The sequence below is a fragment of the Plodia interpunctella genome, chromosome 9 (genome assembly GCF_027563975.2).
Source record: "Plodia interpunctella isolate USDA-ARS_2022_Savannah chromosome 9, ilPloInte3.2, whole genome shotgun sequence".
Lineage (NCBI taxonomy): Eukaryota > Metazoa > Arthropoda > Insecta > Lepidoptera > Pyralidae > Plodia > Plodia interpunctella.
In genome coordinates this window covers 7,929,596-7,946,760 of record NC_071302.1, presented here as the reverse complement: position 1 = coordinate 7,946,760, position 17,165 = coordinate 7,929,596, and the positions used below count along the sequence as shown (strand labels likewise).

At 33.3% G+C, this 17,165-nt stretch overlaps 1 protein-coding gene across 1 annotated transcript; it reads right to left on the bottom strand.

Moving 5' to 3' along the window:
- Positions 1-6,232: 6,232 nt before the first annotated feature.
- Positions 6,233-11,969, bottom strand: LOC128672386 (uncharacterized). Its single transcript, XM_053749507.2, has 5 exons — positions 11,809-11,969; positions 10,294-10,356; positions 9,204-9,293; positions 8,530-8,623; positions 6,233-7,331 (listed from the first exon to the last, which is right to left on the bottom strand). Exons 1-5 carry the CDS (start codon positions 11,900-11,902, stop codon positions 7,286-7,288), a joined length of 387 nt encoding a protein of 128 aa, XP_053605482.1. The 5' UTR covers positions 11,903-11,969; the 3' UTR covers positions 6,233-7,285.
- Between the last annotated feature and the right edge of the window lie 5,196 nt (positions 11,970-17,165).

The window sequence follows — 17,165 nt, the reverse complement described above, 5'->3', positions numbered from 1 at the left end:
ACCGATTTCCAAAGCGCATATAAAGAAGACACGGCGTAACGAATTTCACTGCAGCCTTTTATTTAAAGACGCCAGTGGACGTATGTACATTAACTATATCTGATCCAAAATTTATCATAAACGGCCTAGCTGTAAAAGCATGACATACCTACCAACGTTCGCATGTATAAGTAAAGAAGTATGGATCCATTTTAGTAAATCCTTATTTACTAAACCGTACACATAATCATAAGAGATTTTATTTCGCTTGGTTTCATAACAGATTGGATTGGTATCTAATGAGGGAAGATACATTTTAATCTAAATATTATACGGGTATTATTACTTGATTACTTTATTTACTACTAGCTTTTGCCCGCGGCTTATAGTCTGTGAGTTTCTCAGCAAAAGCAGAACAGACATGAGTTTCATACAAAAAAATCCCTCATTATACTTATATAGTAATTTTAGGGTTGATTAAACAAAATAGAATATATTTGAACGGGGGTATTTAACTATATGCATACCAAATTTTATCAAAAGCGGTTTAGCCGTGAAAGCGGAACGGACAAACCGACATACTTCCGCATTTATATTAATATGGAAGTATTGCTGTAGGTTACACGAAGAAAACCAAATGTTTACATCAGAAAATATCAGTCAGATTAGTATTAAAACCCTACTTTTACACCATATCATCACATTCAAGACAATTTTCTTGAAAACTAGGCCCAACTACCACATGCTCTATAGACCGTGTGCCCAGATTGCTTATGGGGGTCACGTATTATTCAATAAACCCAAAATTAATACTTGGGACGTGAGGCGCATCCCTGACTACGGGTTTTTCGTTATTTTGCTCTAATAAAGATACAGGGGCCATAGTGCGGGCTTGTAATTAGCTTTACACATCCCACCAATCGCAGTGAGAGCCAGCCAACCAATCACATTGCGGTATGGATGTCGTCGCGTCATAATTTGTGGCATTGTTGTGTTTCTGTTTGAAAAGTGAGAAAGGCAGTGTAATTTAAGGATTTTTAATCTACTGTAGCAAAAGATCCTAAGCTACAAAGTAGTCAAAGCCTTTGTGATATCCATGGTAGTGCAAGATGAGAACGGGGTATCAGGTAACTATAAGTACCATCAGTTTTAAGATATGGTCACATCTCACATGATATGGTCAAAGATTTAATAGTGATTGCAACCCGCACTAAGGCCTGTATATCTAAGTCCGTACTATTTGCTTAATACAACTTATAACAAATCCAAATACAAATAAAAAAGTATAGACAAGATTAATCAAAATGAATTCATAGAAACAGCATCTACTCTCACACGTGAGATAGAAGTGTAAATAGTTATTAATTTTTTTATCGTATATTTTTAATATTTTCTTTATCAGAACTGTTGCCGTGATTTTAATTTTTCATCAATTTCCGTGATACTGGAGGACCCAGGTTCGATCCTCGGTCAATTTAAGATGAAAAATTATCTTTCAATTAGTCTGACTGTAGCTATATTGAACGCAAATTTGACATAGAGGCCTATAAATATATAACATTTTGGGTAATGATCATTTTGGAAAATGCACAACCGAAGTACATTTTAGGAAAGGGAGATTATGAAACTCAACTATTTATTTAGGTAGATATTAAGTGCTGATTCGTGCTCTGTCCATTTTGTTTTTAGTCTACGATTTCGACGAAATGGCGGAGCCATTCACAATAAATCGCGTGAATGTAATTCATTATTTTATCACATTAAAGAAACTTCCACGCCGTGAAAGTTCCGTCCTGTATCTGGGCCAATCAACTTTTGAAGCATTCCTTTTTCACTGCATTAGGTACGTTGAATATTTCGATACCTTTTACAATAAATATTTACGTCGCAATAAAAAATTATACAACAAAAAAAGACAATACATTAAAAATGACATTAAAAAGGAGAATTTTTATTGATATAGGTACGATTACCTGACATTTGGGTGATTTTGTATGAAAATCAAAACTTCCCCCTTCATTTTTATTAAAAAAAAAATTGAGTATTTATAAAGCTAATGATATACATGTCTGAGGGTCTGATTCGGTAAATATCTAGGAAATAAAAAAAAACTCTCTAATAATGTTGCTCATTATCTTTAATTGTATAAGGATAAAAAACGAGTACCTACTTCAAAAGTTTGTTCACCCATCTAATAAATTTAACCGCAATAATTAATAAGACACAATAAATTTCGCAACACCCGGCAAAATTAGAGAAGTCCTACGCGAGTTTGGACGCGGCTCACGTCCTTTATTAATTTCCGACGAAATAGATTTCAAATGCGACTAATTAAGTGCCACGTCATTTGAATTGTGCTCCATTTTTGTCCAGCACTCCATTCGCCTTAACTTAAAATAACAGCAAGTGATAGATTTTTATGACTTAGATCTTTTATTGCAAACTAGCATTTTTTCTCTCAAAAGTATATCTTTTTCAAGTTCATTTATCTTACGTACGCTTCTAATTTACTTTCATATAAATAAATTATTATAAAAATAATTCACACATACTCCACTTCAAAAGACAGAGTCATCGGAGACAGAGGAATGTGCTTTATAAACGACTAGATGTTGCCCGGGGCCTCGCTTCCTTGGGAATTTTGAGATAAAATATAGCCTATATTAATCTTGAATTTCTAATGGTGAAAGAATATTTGAATCGGTTCGGCAGTTTCGGAGATTACCTGCCTCAAACATACAAACTCACAAAGTCACAAACGCTTACCTCTTTGATAATACTAGCTTTTGCTCGCGGCTTCGCCCGCGTAATTTTCCCATGGGAACAGTTATTTTTCCGGGATGAAAGAAAATATACCCTATGTTCTTACCCATAGGTACTTTAAGTCAATGAGCTGAATTTAGACACTTTTATATTATCGAATTATAAATTGTGAAAAGCCTGAATACAATACATTCGCGGTTCATTAGGTGCTTAAAAAACTCATCTCACGAGCTGGAAGTACGATCGCATTTCATCTCGTCAGATCTTTTTGCGGAAATTCTAAAGACACACAAAGACACTCTTTATAATTGTATAAATATTTCGGCGTTTATATTACGATATGTATTTTGCCTTCTAAAAAAAATATTCAATATTTCGATTTTTAAACGGTCTGGGGGCCCGATTTTCACGCAATCGAAGTTCATTTCACATTTTTTTTTAGAATGTTTAACACAGTTTTGATCGAATTTTCCCATTATGAATTTGCTAAAAATCTTTGACTTTTTAAAATACAATTATGAAATCAACCTCTATTGCGTGAGAATCGGGTCCCTATAATATATGTATATTTTGAAGCATGGAAGTATATGAATTTATGCAAAAACTAACTTGCATTAGATATGGTTAATGAAGATTGAGAAGGAAGATTTATTTTTAAATTATTCTAATTTTTATCTTTTATTAATTGTAAAATAATACACTTTAAATAAATATTTGTATGTACAATATACTCGTAACACATTCATATAAAAACAAATATCAAACAATAAATAAAAATATATAAGAATACAAATATATTACAATAGGTTATCAAATTATGAAATGAAAAAAAAAACATTTTTCATAACATAATATCTACGAAAGATTTTATCAACTAAAAATTCAGTTTCAATTTTCGAAACACCAGTTACCTACTGCTAAAGTGGGAAAAGAGTAAATCGCTCCAGACGGGTCTGGCTCTCACGGGAACGAATTACGGGCTCTGGAAGCACTCCCGATATTATCTGGTTTGAACCGATTATATGCAACCTACTTTTTGGACCTTCTAGATTCGACCCAAAGTAAAAAATGCCATTAAGCCGTTATTTACAAAGCTCATTCTGACCTGTCTATTTTTTTGTAAATGGTTCAGTGGTTCAATAACCCTTTTTTAGTTGGTACCTTCACAATCAGAATATGAATTTTATTGTTTTAAATAATCATTTTTAAATCAATAAAATGTGAATAAAAAACTGTAATCGTATAGTAATTTCGGTATATCAATACTTATAGGTAAAGGTAGTTTAGTTGTTAGTGAATTGGGCAGTAAATAGGGGTCGAATAATGAAGGCCCATATTAGTGTGTACTAGAACCAAACTTCCACGGTATTCGAAAATTGAACGTTACATTTTCCCCTAGATATTTTCGAATATCGAATTGTTTTAATCAAACCAATTTTTTATTTGCTAACAATGGAGATCCTTTGTTTTGTATATGTAGATCGGGTGCTGTCAATCAAATTTATATAGTGGTATTGTATAATTAGTTCACGCTTATACAATTACCTACTGTATGAACTAATTAGTTGAATTTGCTTTCCGAAAGCTCAACTAATGAATCGGTTAAAATCCCAAAAAAAAACAGTGACCGTGACGCGAGACGTGATTAATCGTGATTCAGTTAACTACATCAGTATATCTTATAAATGGTCAAATCCATCGAAAACCTTGTTAAAACATTCAAATAATTAACATTTGATTCTGAACTTAAACAAATTTAATGTCCTAAGTATTTAGGTACTTACTTAATTCTAAAAAAGGATTTTTATTATTAATTTAATATAGAGTAAGGAACGAAATTTGAATGTTCTAATATTAATTCAGATGTTAAAGCTAATAAACGCCTTTGATTTAAGAATTTCTTTGTTTAGCGAAAGCAAATTCAAGTCTAAGTAAAACATAAATTAATTAAACCCTTTGCACCCTAAATGCAAACGGCTTAGAGGGAAAATGGAAAATTATGAGCTGATTATAATTATTTTTTTAAATATTTTAAGAGAATTTTTATTTTAATCATGTTACTAGCGACACCTCCATATTCAGCTGTTATATGATTTACACGTAGAGGGAAATTTATAAGTATGATAGGTACTTACTTAATAAACCTGTGTCTTTCATTTGCACTCTCCCCAAAAATTGTCTTTTCTCTCTGCATCACCTCTTAGTTGACAGGAAGTAAAGCCTCAGGCTTTAAGAACACCTTTTACATGTTTGAGCACAATACCGGGTTTTTTCACAGCCATAAAACATCAGAAACCAGAGCATGCTTTCATACATTCTCCTCCACGTCGCACGGTCAGTGCATCAAGCCAGCGATGGACGTCAAGAAGGATATGGGTTGGGTACTACCACATATCTTCCTTGACGACATCAAGCCAGCATTTATTGTACCCATATGCTCCTTCTGCCAGGACATCATTTATAATTTGCCGATTTGTAATGTAAATTCCTTGTATATGTATGCTACCTCTACATAAAAGGAACATTGATATAGAAATAAATGCCAGCATGTATGTAGGTAAAAAGTTTGAAAATAGTAGTATAGTCTCTACCAGACGCAATTACCAATTCCTATGAAATCAAACAACGTTCATTCCCAACTTTAAAAAGCTGAAGGACGCAAGTTACATTGTCTTGAATGCATAAGCAAGCAGCTTGCAGGAACTACTGAACGTTATATCTTTTATTCAAAAAAAATTCAGCACAGAAAATGGGGTTGGGATTAATTAGCATTTATATATATGTCTTTTTATAAGTTCTTTCTAAAAGTAATAAAATAGTAAATTATTATTAAAAACGAAACTAAGTACCTAATTTATTTTTGAAAACTGCTTTTATCTAAATGTCAATGTACTAAAAAGTAAATATTTTTGTCATTAAAACTAAAGATGTGACGTGAAACGGGTAAAACGCTTGAAAATTTTACCCACACTCATAATAACGAGGCGAGTTAAACAAAAGCTTTTAAAATATGCCTATGTATTAATGTATGTCTGAATTATAACAACTAATGTTTTTGTTGCGAAAAGTACTGCTTTTGGAGGGAAATTTGCAGTAAACGTCAGCATCTTTTGAGATATACAAACACGGATTAATATCGAATATACTACATATTGTACGTACCTACACACATGATTTAGTAAACGGATTATTGTGACAATCGCTGAATTCACATCTTCATTCGCGATTGACTTAACAATATTGTTGATTTTATAATAATGTTATATTACATCATTGTACAATTGTTTATTTAGCCATTATATTTTCATACACGTCTATTGTAATCCAGTTAAAAATCCCATTTTTTTGTGTATTATTTTATTGTGTAGTTTTTGCTTATTGTGTGTATTTCTCTCATCCTTTGATAATCACTTCATATAAGATCTGTCTGCTCAAAAACTACACGACGGATTTTTGTGCAGTTTTCACCAATAAATAGTATGATTCCTGAGGTAGGTGTACAACTTATAATAGCCTAGATGGGCCGCTAGTATATCATGAATAAATCCATAAAAATATAAGATTGCCGTCATTCTCGATTGACTGCCTTCTGTATTTGGACACGTTTCCACCATCCGTCAATTAGTTATCTAGATTTACTGGACAAGTCAATTTATAATTGGTTATTCAGTTTTTAGTAGGTACTGTACTATTTCGGCCGCTTTCATATCTTTGGATGAAATCTTAAGAACATTAAGTATTTATAAGTAAATGCATTCCATAAGAAACAGTATATCCTAAATCAATACATTACGTATCGATCCCCAAAATTACATGGTGTAAAGTGAATATTAGAAAAAATAAACTTCTACTTAGTAAAATTTATTCCACAGTTGACATCATATAGTGTGTTCCTCTGTACCTAAGTAACTAGCTCGGTAAGTAACCGACATAGTAACTCGCCATATATCCAGTGCATGTTTTTAGGATTTACTTTATATTTATCTTGCATTAATAGGAGTATTCCTGATTATATTTTTTTCAGTTAGGTACGCACTCAAAATGTACAGGTAAAATCATTGCAGTACAAAGGAAACTAATGATACCTCACAAAACGTTATCTGATAAGGCATTTGATAATTATGACGGGTCAAAGAAATTCACATCATACAAACATGAACTTTGAAAGCATTACATAACTTTTTTGGGAGTCCTATAAGAACTAATTGTAGATAAATATTTTCTCAACAGTTTATTTTGTTTTATAAGGAGTGAGGATAATAATAAATTATGTATTATACGCATGCTTAAATCACTTATTTTATTATAATATATATTTGACTTTATTTTAAACACAATCGTACTATTATGTAATAGACAAAAACATATAGATACCTTCATGATTACATCTAATCTAACAACATCTAAGACAGCGATCGAAACTAAAGATTACCATTCGTATCGACATGATTTTTATTTACTACCATAAAACAATTTATATTTGTCTTGGTGTACAATAATATTACCTATTATCGTAAATGCCTATTATTTGAATAAATCAGTCCTAATCGACCGGTATTTCGTCGTTGGTCTCCTGTAAATTTTCGATTCTGAAAAAAAAATAGGTAAATTAGTTTTGTTTCAGTTATAAATATAAAAAAAATATCGTGAATTCGTAACTTGATACAGAATCAACTTTTTTTTGTAGGAGTGACCATAAATTTGTATAAAATTACTATTTATTGACAAAAACATTTATTGTTCTTATCAAATGACCTACCTAACTTCAAACTATTTTCCGTAAGGACAGTAATTTCCTGTGTTCCTGTAATATAATAATAATATAACACTTATATTTTATATGTTGCTATAATTTTTATGGATAAAATATCGTTGTTTTTAAAATCGGATTGTTTTATCATATATAATTCCTATGCGTCATCCCTTCTCATCCCCAATAAAGGTATGAATCTGGACGCTAGCGGCTTTTTGCCAAAGTATCCCAAGCCTAATGTCAAACCTTTTTTTTATAATTAAAGTAAACAGGAATTTTGATGAGGGATGGAAGGCTGACTTCAATTTTGGAACATCAAAATCATTTTATCAAAAAAAAAAAACAAACTTATAATCACTGGATTATGAACATGTTTTTTTTATAAAAATATATTTGGATAAATATATTTTAAAGGGGATCCTTTAACCTAATACGCAATAGTCCTAAGGACAAGTTAGTGATAAATTATTATATTAAGTAATAAATTATAGTAAGTACCTATTTATAATAAAATCGCAATTCTTCCAAACATAATTTAAAAATAAATGGTTAGCATAACTATTTCTAATAATAATAATGTAGAGTTTTCCATATAGATATAAATCGCAAATAGTCTGTAAATGTTAAATTGATTTTCAGAAGAAGCTTCATTTCATACGTCTTTCATTCTAACTACACAAAGGCTAGTAGGGATTGCGTGATAAAAACCCTGTCTTTTTAGTCTATATGTAAAAGTTTTATTTTCATCTTTAATTTTATGAGTACAAAAGATAATATATTTTGAATTGCGGTGATGCCCGCTTGTGATCGAAAGGTCGATTCGAATGCTACTCGTACCACATAACATTGTATCTGACTTTTGTATAATAAGTTTCGTTACATACGAGTATTAAGTCGAAAAACATCATCCGGAAACGCACGCTGGTAGACTATAACGTTTACTAGTGTGTATGCGATTACTTTCCACTAGTTATCTATCTGACAACAGTTATCAACAAAACAATAAAAAATAAAGTATTGTAACAAAAACTTACGCATAATAAGGCTTCCCCTGCAGCATGAGGGAGAGGGCAGCCTTTGAGCTCCTCTTGCCCGGCTGTTCCAGGGTCTCCTTGCTCAACATGTGGTCTACAAATTCAATGAATATGTTCTTTAATTTTTTTTTTATATACTAAGAAGTAAACAGACATGCGACCTTATAGTAAGTGATCACCATAAACTATGGACGCCTGCAACACCAAGGGGTGTCACACGCGCGAAAGTCACACGACATTATTCTTATAACGTGACGATTATTATCGCATTTATAGTTCTGAGAACATATCGAAAACGTTTTGGAAGTGCCAATCTCTCTCTTTTAAACGCTCATGTGAACAAGTCCTTACGGTTTTAATGGCTTGCGAGGCAGTCCCGCGACTCCTTTCTCAACATGTGGCTTGTAACGACACATTCAAACAAATGGCTGCGTTTACAAACTTGCTTTATTGTTACGTTTACGGACCAAGGGACAAATTCAGTAGAGAAATGTGTTGCTTGTATCGCGGGTCCGATGGACACAAATACAAAAATGGGCATAACACATCCAGAACCGCAGTTTTCGAGTTTATTCATTACAAACAAAAAACAACGATGAAACAAAATTACAAATCTTTTCTCTTTATAACATTAGTATGGAAAGGATTTTGTTAAAGAATGATTCCAAACTTACTTTTAAAAGCATTGCCTGTCCTCTTCCTGTATTCTTGCTCAAGCACTGGCAGTAATCCCGGATACAGTTGTACCGGTGTTCGGTAGAAATCTAGAATATATAAAAAAATTCACAATTCATTATATCACTATCTGACGCGACGACTGTCTACTGTAGTACTACTTTTTTAAAGGCTTGATGAGTCCAAGGTATCGCATGTTACTACTTCTAATGTAACGTGTTTCTAATGTGTAATAGAATCGTTGAGTTAGTATCCCTTAACACGAGTCCCGAACTAAATTTATGGCTAATAGTACTTGTATGTGTGATTTTTCTCCTATGGGTAGGTCATACTTATTTATTAACAGTGCTCGTCTCTCCCAGCGGACATTTCCACCCGACTATCTCCACACCAAAAAATCACCTTAATCCCAACGGATTAAACGAAGCAACCTTCGTTTTGATGTGAAAGACGGACAAACAGACACACTTTAAGATTTATAATATTATTAATTTATACATTTTGCACAACAATGACAGTAATGTCATTTCTAGTACAGTGTAACCGCTTAATAACAAACACAATGAGTGAAGCCGCTATGGTTTCTACTATGTAATTATAGAGACACGCCATGCCTGTCTGTCGTAAACGGAATGTACGACTAAATTACATAGGTAAGCTTTAATCATTGGAGATGCTGTTTGGTAGTAATTAAATTACGGTATTGTACAAGCCGAATTCCTAACCCTTGTAACAGACATGTTTTAACCCCAACGGAAAAGAGGCGTTTCCTAAAAACGATAAGTTTTAACTTCTTATTGGCCGCGAATGAAAGAGAGATAAAAACACGGAATAATAAACTTTCCGCGGATAAAAATGACAAAAAAAAATCGCTTGTATGTCACAGCAAAAGAAGTTGTATGTTATATTGCTTATTTGAAGAAAATTGTTCAACAGTTTAAAAGTTAGTCAAGTTTTCATTTTTATTGATTGGGCAAACACTTAATAAATCTAAGTCAATCATCTCTGTATGAAACAAACCTACATCGATACTTAGGTATAATTAAATGTCTTATTAAAAAAAAAAAACAAATTTCAAAGAATACAAACACATCATTCGCTCGCCGGGCGCGGCCTCCAGCATGACCTCGTCGTTGCGCGCGCGCAAGTAATCTGCAATTTGATTAATTCCATTTTATTAAAAAAAAAGTAAAATGTCATACATTATTTTTATGACCTTCCTTTCTTAGCGTACATATATTTGTGTACATTTACCTATTTCATACTTATGTACTTGTTTAAGTCTTATTTTCTGTAATCTCAGGTCTTACTTACTCTCTAAAATCAAATTACCTAAGTCTAAAATTGATGTAGTTTGATATAACTATAAAAAAAAAAGAAAGTATTAACCTCTGTGTCCATTATGATAATGTTCTCATAATACTTAAAATTTATAATCGTGGATGAAAAATCCAGACTCTTTTAGAAATAACTAAGTTATCACATTTGAAAAAAAAATTGTAACGTAATCGCTGCTTTTTAAAATAAATAATACTTAATTAAAAATTTTAAAAGTCTTATTAAAATAACTAATTGTACAATCTCGCTGTAAAAGGCCATAGTGTAAATCACAATTTATGAAAATGCCTTGTAGCTAGCTCTGTTCAATTTAATTAACATTCACTTTAATTAAAAAAGTGTTTTAACCATTTCACAATGCAAAATGATGATATGGAAATGTCTTTAATATATTTTTGCAAATAAAATACCCTCAAACTGTGGCTGAAAATTGTGGGTCGTGTAATATGACAAATGAGCCACATTTTTTTAAACTACTACTTCTTTTTAAACTTAGAGGTAACTAATAAACATATAAAATTACTCAGTAAAATTTCAGAATAATTCATAGAACATTTTGTATTACGTATAACCATGGCATATCCAAGATCTGTTCAGTAAATATGCGTGAACATCTTAGGTTTACCTACGTTTTTATATATTTTTTAAATTAAAAACATAGAGATTCGAATTTACGAAGCAGCTGATTCACATTCATTAAAATATTACATTTAAAATTCTCATTCAGAGTGCTGCGTTAAAGTCTTTGTGAAAACTGTGAAGCTTCTTTATAACGCGGCTGAAAGGCGCGCGAGGCTGCGGAGCGCAACGAGGTTTACTAATTAAAATCAACCGGCAATGGAGGAAAACAATTCCAGGTACGGCCCTCTTTTAATTACTAGCCTCGTGATGAGTATTGAAGTCTTCTTTTAGTTTGTTTTATTCTTGCATAAATTAAAAAAAAACTATTAATTGTGTTTTTATACTAGTGGCCCGTCCGGCTTCGCTCGGGTAAAACCATAATAAATCATACAAGGAATCATACTATCTATTGGTGAAAACCGTACAAAAATCCGTCCGGTAGTTGGATACTTAAACTACTCGATGATATGTCAAACCTAATATTCTTCTTATTCTTGGCGTGTCAGTCGATGCTATCCCAACGCTACAATTCAGAATAACTGCTTAGTAATCTAAATTACATATTGTGTGAAAAGAGAACATTCACGCCATGATATTTATACAAGAGGATCAATTTTAATCCCCGATCGCTTTCTTAATACGTACCTTTATAAAAGTTAACGCCCTTGCCAATTTCGGAAGCCCGCGTCGGAGCCGCGCACGCCAAAACAGCCAGAATTGATATAAATGCCTCCCGCATTTTGCAAGATTATATTAAGAGTAATGAGTTAGCAAGCGGACATTGCAATGCGATTTATCGCTCCCAAGTCCGCCACTGGCTGGGTAAGACGCCGCCTCTCTTTTTATAATACCCTCCCGCGGAGGAGGATTAGCGAGATAAACGGCTCAAGGAGTGCAGTTTGATTCTGTTAAATCAATTAGTAACTGAGTTAAATGAAGAGCCGAAAAAGTATCATTTTCAATCATTTAGAATTGTCGTTCTGAACGCACGCAGCTAAGTTAACCAGTTACCTGGCTTTTTTATGTTTCACGATTTTTGTCTTTTTATATTACGTTTGAAGAAAATAAAAGCGATGTGACAAATAAAAGTTGAAGAAATATAAATATGAGTTATCAAAAGTTACAATTATCTTGTTTGCCAAATATCCTATACAGAGCTTATAATCCTACTTAAACCTTATATCTACAATATATATTTTATAACATATACTTACGTAATACAGAATCTGGTAACGTTCATTTTCGTTCAAAATTCATGTTCATTCCAATGAATAGAATTTTAAAAAATTGAATTTTGACCTGACCGTGATCAAACGCGGCACCTCCAATGTAGCAGTCCAGCGTGATGACCATTAGGCCACAGAGGTCTACATACTTTAAATTAAATATATACTATGTTCTTACTATATACTTAATACAATAATGCAATAACGCAAATATGTCTAATTTCATAATTTAAGGTTTAAACTTCAACATTAATGACTATAAATAAAATAATGGCAAAAAAATGCTATGTGAAGGTAGGTACGTGTATACCTAGTCACCATTTTTCATAAAAACTCCCAAAGGCGTCGCGGTGCCAACTGAAAAACGAATCTCCTGAACCTTAATTAAAACAAAAGCTACAAAAGTTTGAACGACCAACACAAACTGCTTTTCAAGGTATTCTGTTACATTTTACGTCCAGGAACTAGAGGTTATTCACAGACACAATTAGAAATAGATACTCTCCAAAGCAGGTAGTAAGTTTAATATATGTAAACGACCAGACTTCTGTGCGAAGCTATAAACCTATAAACCTTCTAAAATTAATTGTCTAAATAACAGTGAAAACTGAAATATCCGTTGCGTGGTTATAGAAGTAGTCTTAGAAACAGAGGCGGAAGGCGACTTTTTATATCCTATGTATTGAGTGCATGTTGTGCTATGTATTGACTGTTTTATCCTATGTATTTAGGTTAACCATTTGATCTGTATCGATCGAAACTATGAAGATTTAAAAGTGCTACATAATGTTACTTATTTGAAGTGAGCCAATTTTGCCTTTTTCAATATCAATACAGACGCTAGTCAGAATTTTATTACTTTTCCCGAAATCATAGAAAGTAGAGAAAATAATACCTCAATGTATCGGTGTCTAGTAAGTATTAAATTACTAGATAGATTTTTTGATACTTTTATATATAAATACTAAGAACAGCAGCTTACACACATCTGCAACCAATGAGATGTTCCCACTGTTATCCATTTTAATACTTGCCCTTTGCATGCTTTTCACGATAAACCTTGCCACGACCCATCGTAAAATAAAATCAAACGCGAGTGAAGCTACTTCTGTATAACAGATAACTATAAAAATGCTAGTGAAATGTAAAAGGCCACTTTGCCCGGGCAGTGTCGGTGACAGCGCCGCGGGTTACCGGAATCGCTCCCGGAGGATGCAAATGGCGTCGTGGACAGGCGTATTTTTATAGCATTCAAGATGATTTGAGCGTTGGACATAGTGTTTAGTTACGTGAGACATTTTATTTCTATAATTTCAAAGGATTTGAAATACGATATAAAATATACATCGGTTAAGTAGACATGTCACGTCAATTGCCTCGCCTTTTTGAGGAGTATTTTCGATGGTCGTCAAAAAAGTTAAAACTAAATAAATGCATGCGCTACTTTTGTACTTAAATGAACGACTACTACGATGTAATTTTACAGAAATCCCTTTAATTACCGAATAAGTTTGTTGCTTACATATTTACGTTTCAATCTGCTGACACTCAACATTGTTTGTACTTTGCCGTCAGTTTGTTTTAGCAACAGCTAAGATTATCGGAAAATCTACATAATACCAAGTAAAAGAAAAATCTCTTTAATTTTACGAAAATCACGTAGAGTCAGGTACTAAAATTTTAAAACCTCGGTTTACTTTTTAATCTTCTTGAAAAGTGCCAGTCCGTTTTATAGAGGTGCAGTAAACGTCAAAGAATACTTCGAAATTCAAAACATCTCATTTTTTAATGGCGGTGGTGAAAATGGCGGGTTCCTGACGACACTTGAGGCTTTCAGCAAATGAGCGCCGGCCTTGCTGTTGCAGTTGCTGCGGACAAAGAGGCCTCTCGCGTCCCTTGCTCTAAAGTTGGTGACACTACGGGTGTTGTAAAGTTGAGGATATAAATTATTATATTATAAATTAAGACGTTGTCGGAATAAAGGTACCAGATATAACTCAGGAATAATGTAACTTTCTACCGGTGAAAAAAATTTATAAATTGGTATAGTAAGTAGTTTCGAAGATTACACAGTTATCCCTCTGTATAAATTTGTAGTGTGTATGATTTGTAGAAACTTGTTAAGTATACGGCAAAGACAGTTTCGAATACGTATATAAAGTTTTAAATATTAACTTATTTAACTTCCACTACTAACAGGGATAGATCAATAGAGATGTGCGGAACAGGCAAACGGTTTTGTCATACCATCAAAACAATCAAATAATTATTTATTTGTCGCGTGGTATTTACGCGACAACCACAGAATATCATTATAGTGTCCCCACAGTATCACCAACCTAACAACCAACCAGCGTCCCGTGATCCCCGCGGCCTCATCTAGACAAACCAAGAAACCAAGTCTGCATGTACTGGCAGGGACCTGGCTATATTGGACGAGATATGAAACATTCAACAATGTTGCGCTTTTGGCTGTGAAGCCGTTTCGCTCGTCATATAATTGCAATCTTTTTAATCGCACCTGTTTTTGCATGTAATAGTTATTTTTTAAATTATATTTCTAACACGAGTTTATATTGTCTTTATGGGATGATCTTGGTAGTTAGACGTAGATAAAATGCGTTATTTACCTACCTTAGCACCCTCATCCTTTCGTGTTCCCGGTACACATTCTGAGAAACCGTGAAGAATGGCGTAAAAATTAAGTGCATAAGTCGTGAAAAAATAATACCCCCTGCTGTTGTGGCACGCTGATAAATTCTCTCGTTGGATGCCGATCCTGGTTGCGCCATCTGGTTATGCTTGTCCTAAAAGTGTACTGTTATCGAAACTGAGGCCACGTAACTATAAAATTCGGTCAATCTGGGAAGTGGATCAAAAGCCTGCACGATGTGACCCACACTAACACAACATGATAAATTAACGCTTGTAAAAATATCTATGAATTACATCTTAAATGGCTTTCCAGATGTCGTATTATATAAAACAGCTCAAAGACTATGTATACAAGTTCGAATCAGATTGTAGTAGAGTTATTTAGACGACCCAATAACAGTTTACCACACTCCTAAAATAATTATGAAATATTGCATCTCAACCCCTCACAAAGTGAATACTTGTATAGATAATTAGTAAAAAATAACAAATGTTTGTTTTCAGAAACCACTTTGAACATAATTTCACATAAATTAATTTTATTCTCGCTAATGTATCGCTAATGATAGTGTATGATATGATTTATATGAGATGAGAAAGCTTTGTACCCTCCGCTTTTGTCACAATCTGTCATGTATGTAATTTATTAAAAGCCCTCTCTGTTCGTAATAGTTATTATGCTTGTAGAGAGAATACGAGAATACATAATTTATTAACCTAATTTTGAAATGAAATACAATATTTTATTAAATTAAGTTGCCGCTACAACGACATTATATATAACGTCAATTTATTTAAAAAACGTGAGTGTGCGAATTTATCAAAAAGAAATACCTGACAGATTTGCGTAGCATTTACAGACTACCCCTATGTTATTCTTAAAAAAAGTTAAAATACTTTACGCTAAAGTATGTCTTGTCTCTTTTTGTCAACGGCGAATATTATAAATTGCGGTGGTGACAAAACATATTTAGTTGTTTTTTTTTACAGGGTAAGACGTATCTTCTACGTCGTAGCTTTTGTGTGTGTAGAGGGGCTACAGTCGGCCATAGCAAAATCATAGGAAATAAATTCTCTGGTTGATTATATATTATCTAATATTATAAATGCGAAAGTAAGATTGTTTGTTACCTCTTCACGAATTTTGCATACATGATGAAGCCGCGGGCAAAAACTAGTATCCTAGAAATAGTTATTTATATAGTTTTCGAGTGTGTTATTGCTAACGCCTAAAGGCATTTGACATGAATTTTAAAACTACCTACAGGCAATATATTTGACATGATTTTAAAACTACCTACCGGACATTATCATTATTTATGCCCACTACAGAGTTTCTTTAACAAAATTCAAATTTATGTCAACAGAAGGATAACTCCAACCGATTTGTATGTACTTACAGTCGTACACACTTCACTCGCTTTATCAACGCTCCCAGTGAGTCCACCCAGACATTAGTGTACATTGTTAGTTGTTCGACAAGAAACACGTCCCGGACGTAAACTGTGATAAGTCCGACAGGAATGGTGCATTAGTTTTAGTTAGTCCAGCTCCAAATGGACTCGGACGCGACGAATTGTAAATTAAATACAGTGTCACGTGTGGACCCGCTTTATTGGAACGGAGCAATAGCTTTCTATTACTTGTGTTGTGTTGTCGTTTAGTTGCTGACTTATAAGTCAACAAGATACTATTTACAGAATTGGGAGTTACATTTTTAGGACTGGGAAAGCTCGACTGTTTTTTTCTTCTTTGATGTATTTTATTCCTCCGACTCCGACATCAGTCCCACAGAGATGGATACGCCCAGTATTGAGTTTCTTCACAAACAGTCCGGTGCAACCCCAACGTGATGTTGGATTTGCGCCAGTACTGTAAGGTACTGAAGATACTGTACTACCTGAGGGCTAGACGGGACGGCGCCCTGGGCCTCACAAGCTCAGGGCACCCCTCGGAATCTGACTTACAAACTATAAATTGATACATATATATTTTGACTTTTATTGATTATGTGTATTAAGTCGAATGTGGAGTACATCGAATACTGAACAAACGATATTAAATATTTTAGATAGGGCCCTAGTTTATATTTTACTCCAAGGCATAGGCCTTGGAGTTAAA

Bases quoted from the DNA above. Each gene is read 5' to 3' on its own strand.
- LOC128672386 (XM_053749507.2), bottom strand. From the start codon at position 11,902: ATGCGGGAGGCATTTATATCAATTCTGGCTGTTTTGGCGTGCGCGGCT. The intron at 9,294-10,293 runs GTTTGTATTCTT...TATATATTCTAG, and splicing joins GCCCGGCGAGCGAATGATGT to ATTTCTACCGAACACCGGTA. The intron at 7,332-8,529 runs GTAAGTTTTTGT...TTTTTTTTTCAG, and splicing joins CAGGGGAAGCCTTATTATGC to AATCGAAAATTTACAGGAGA.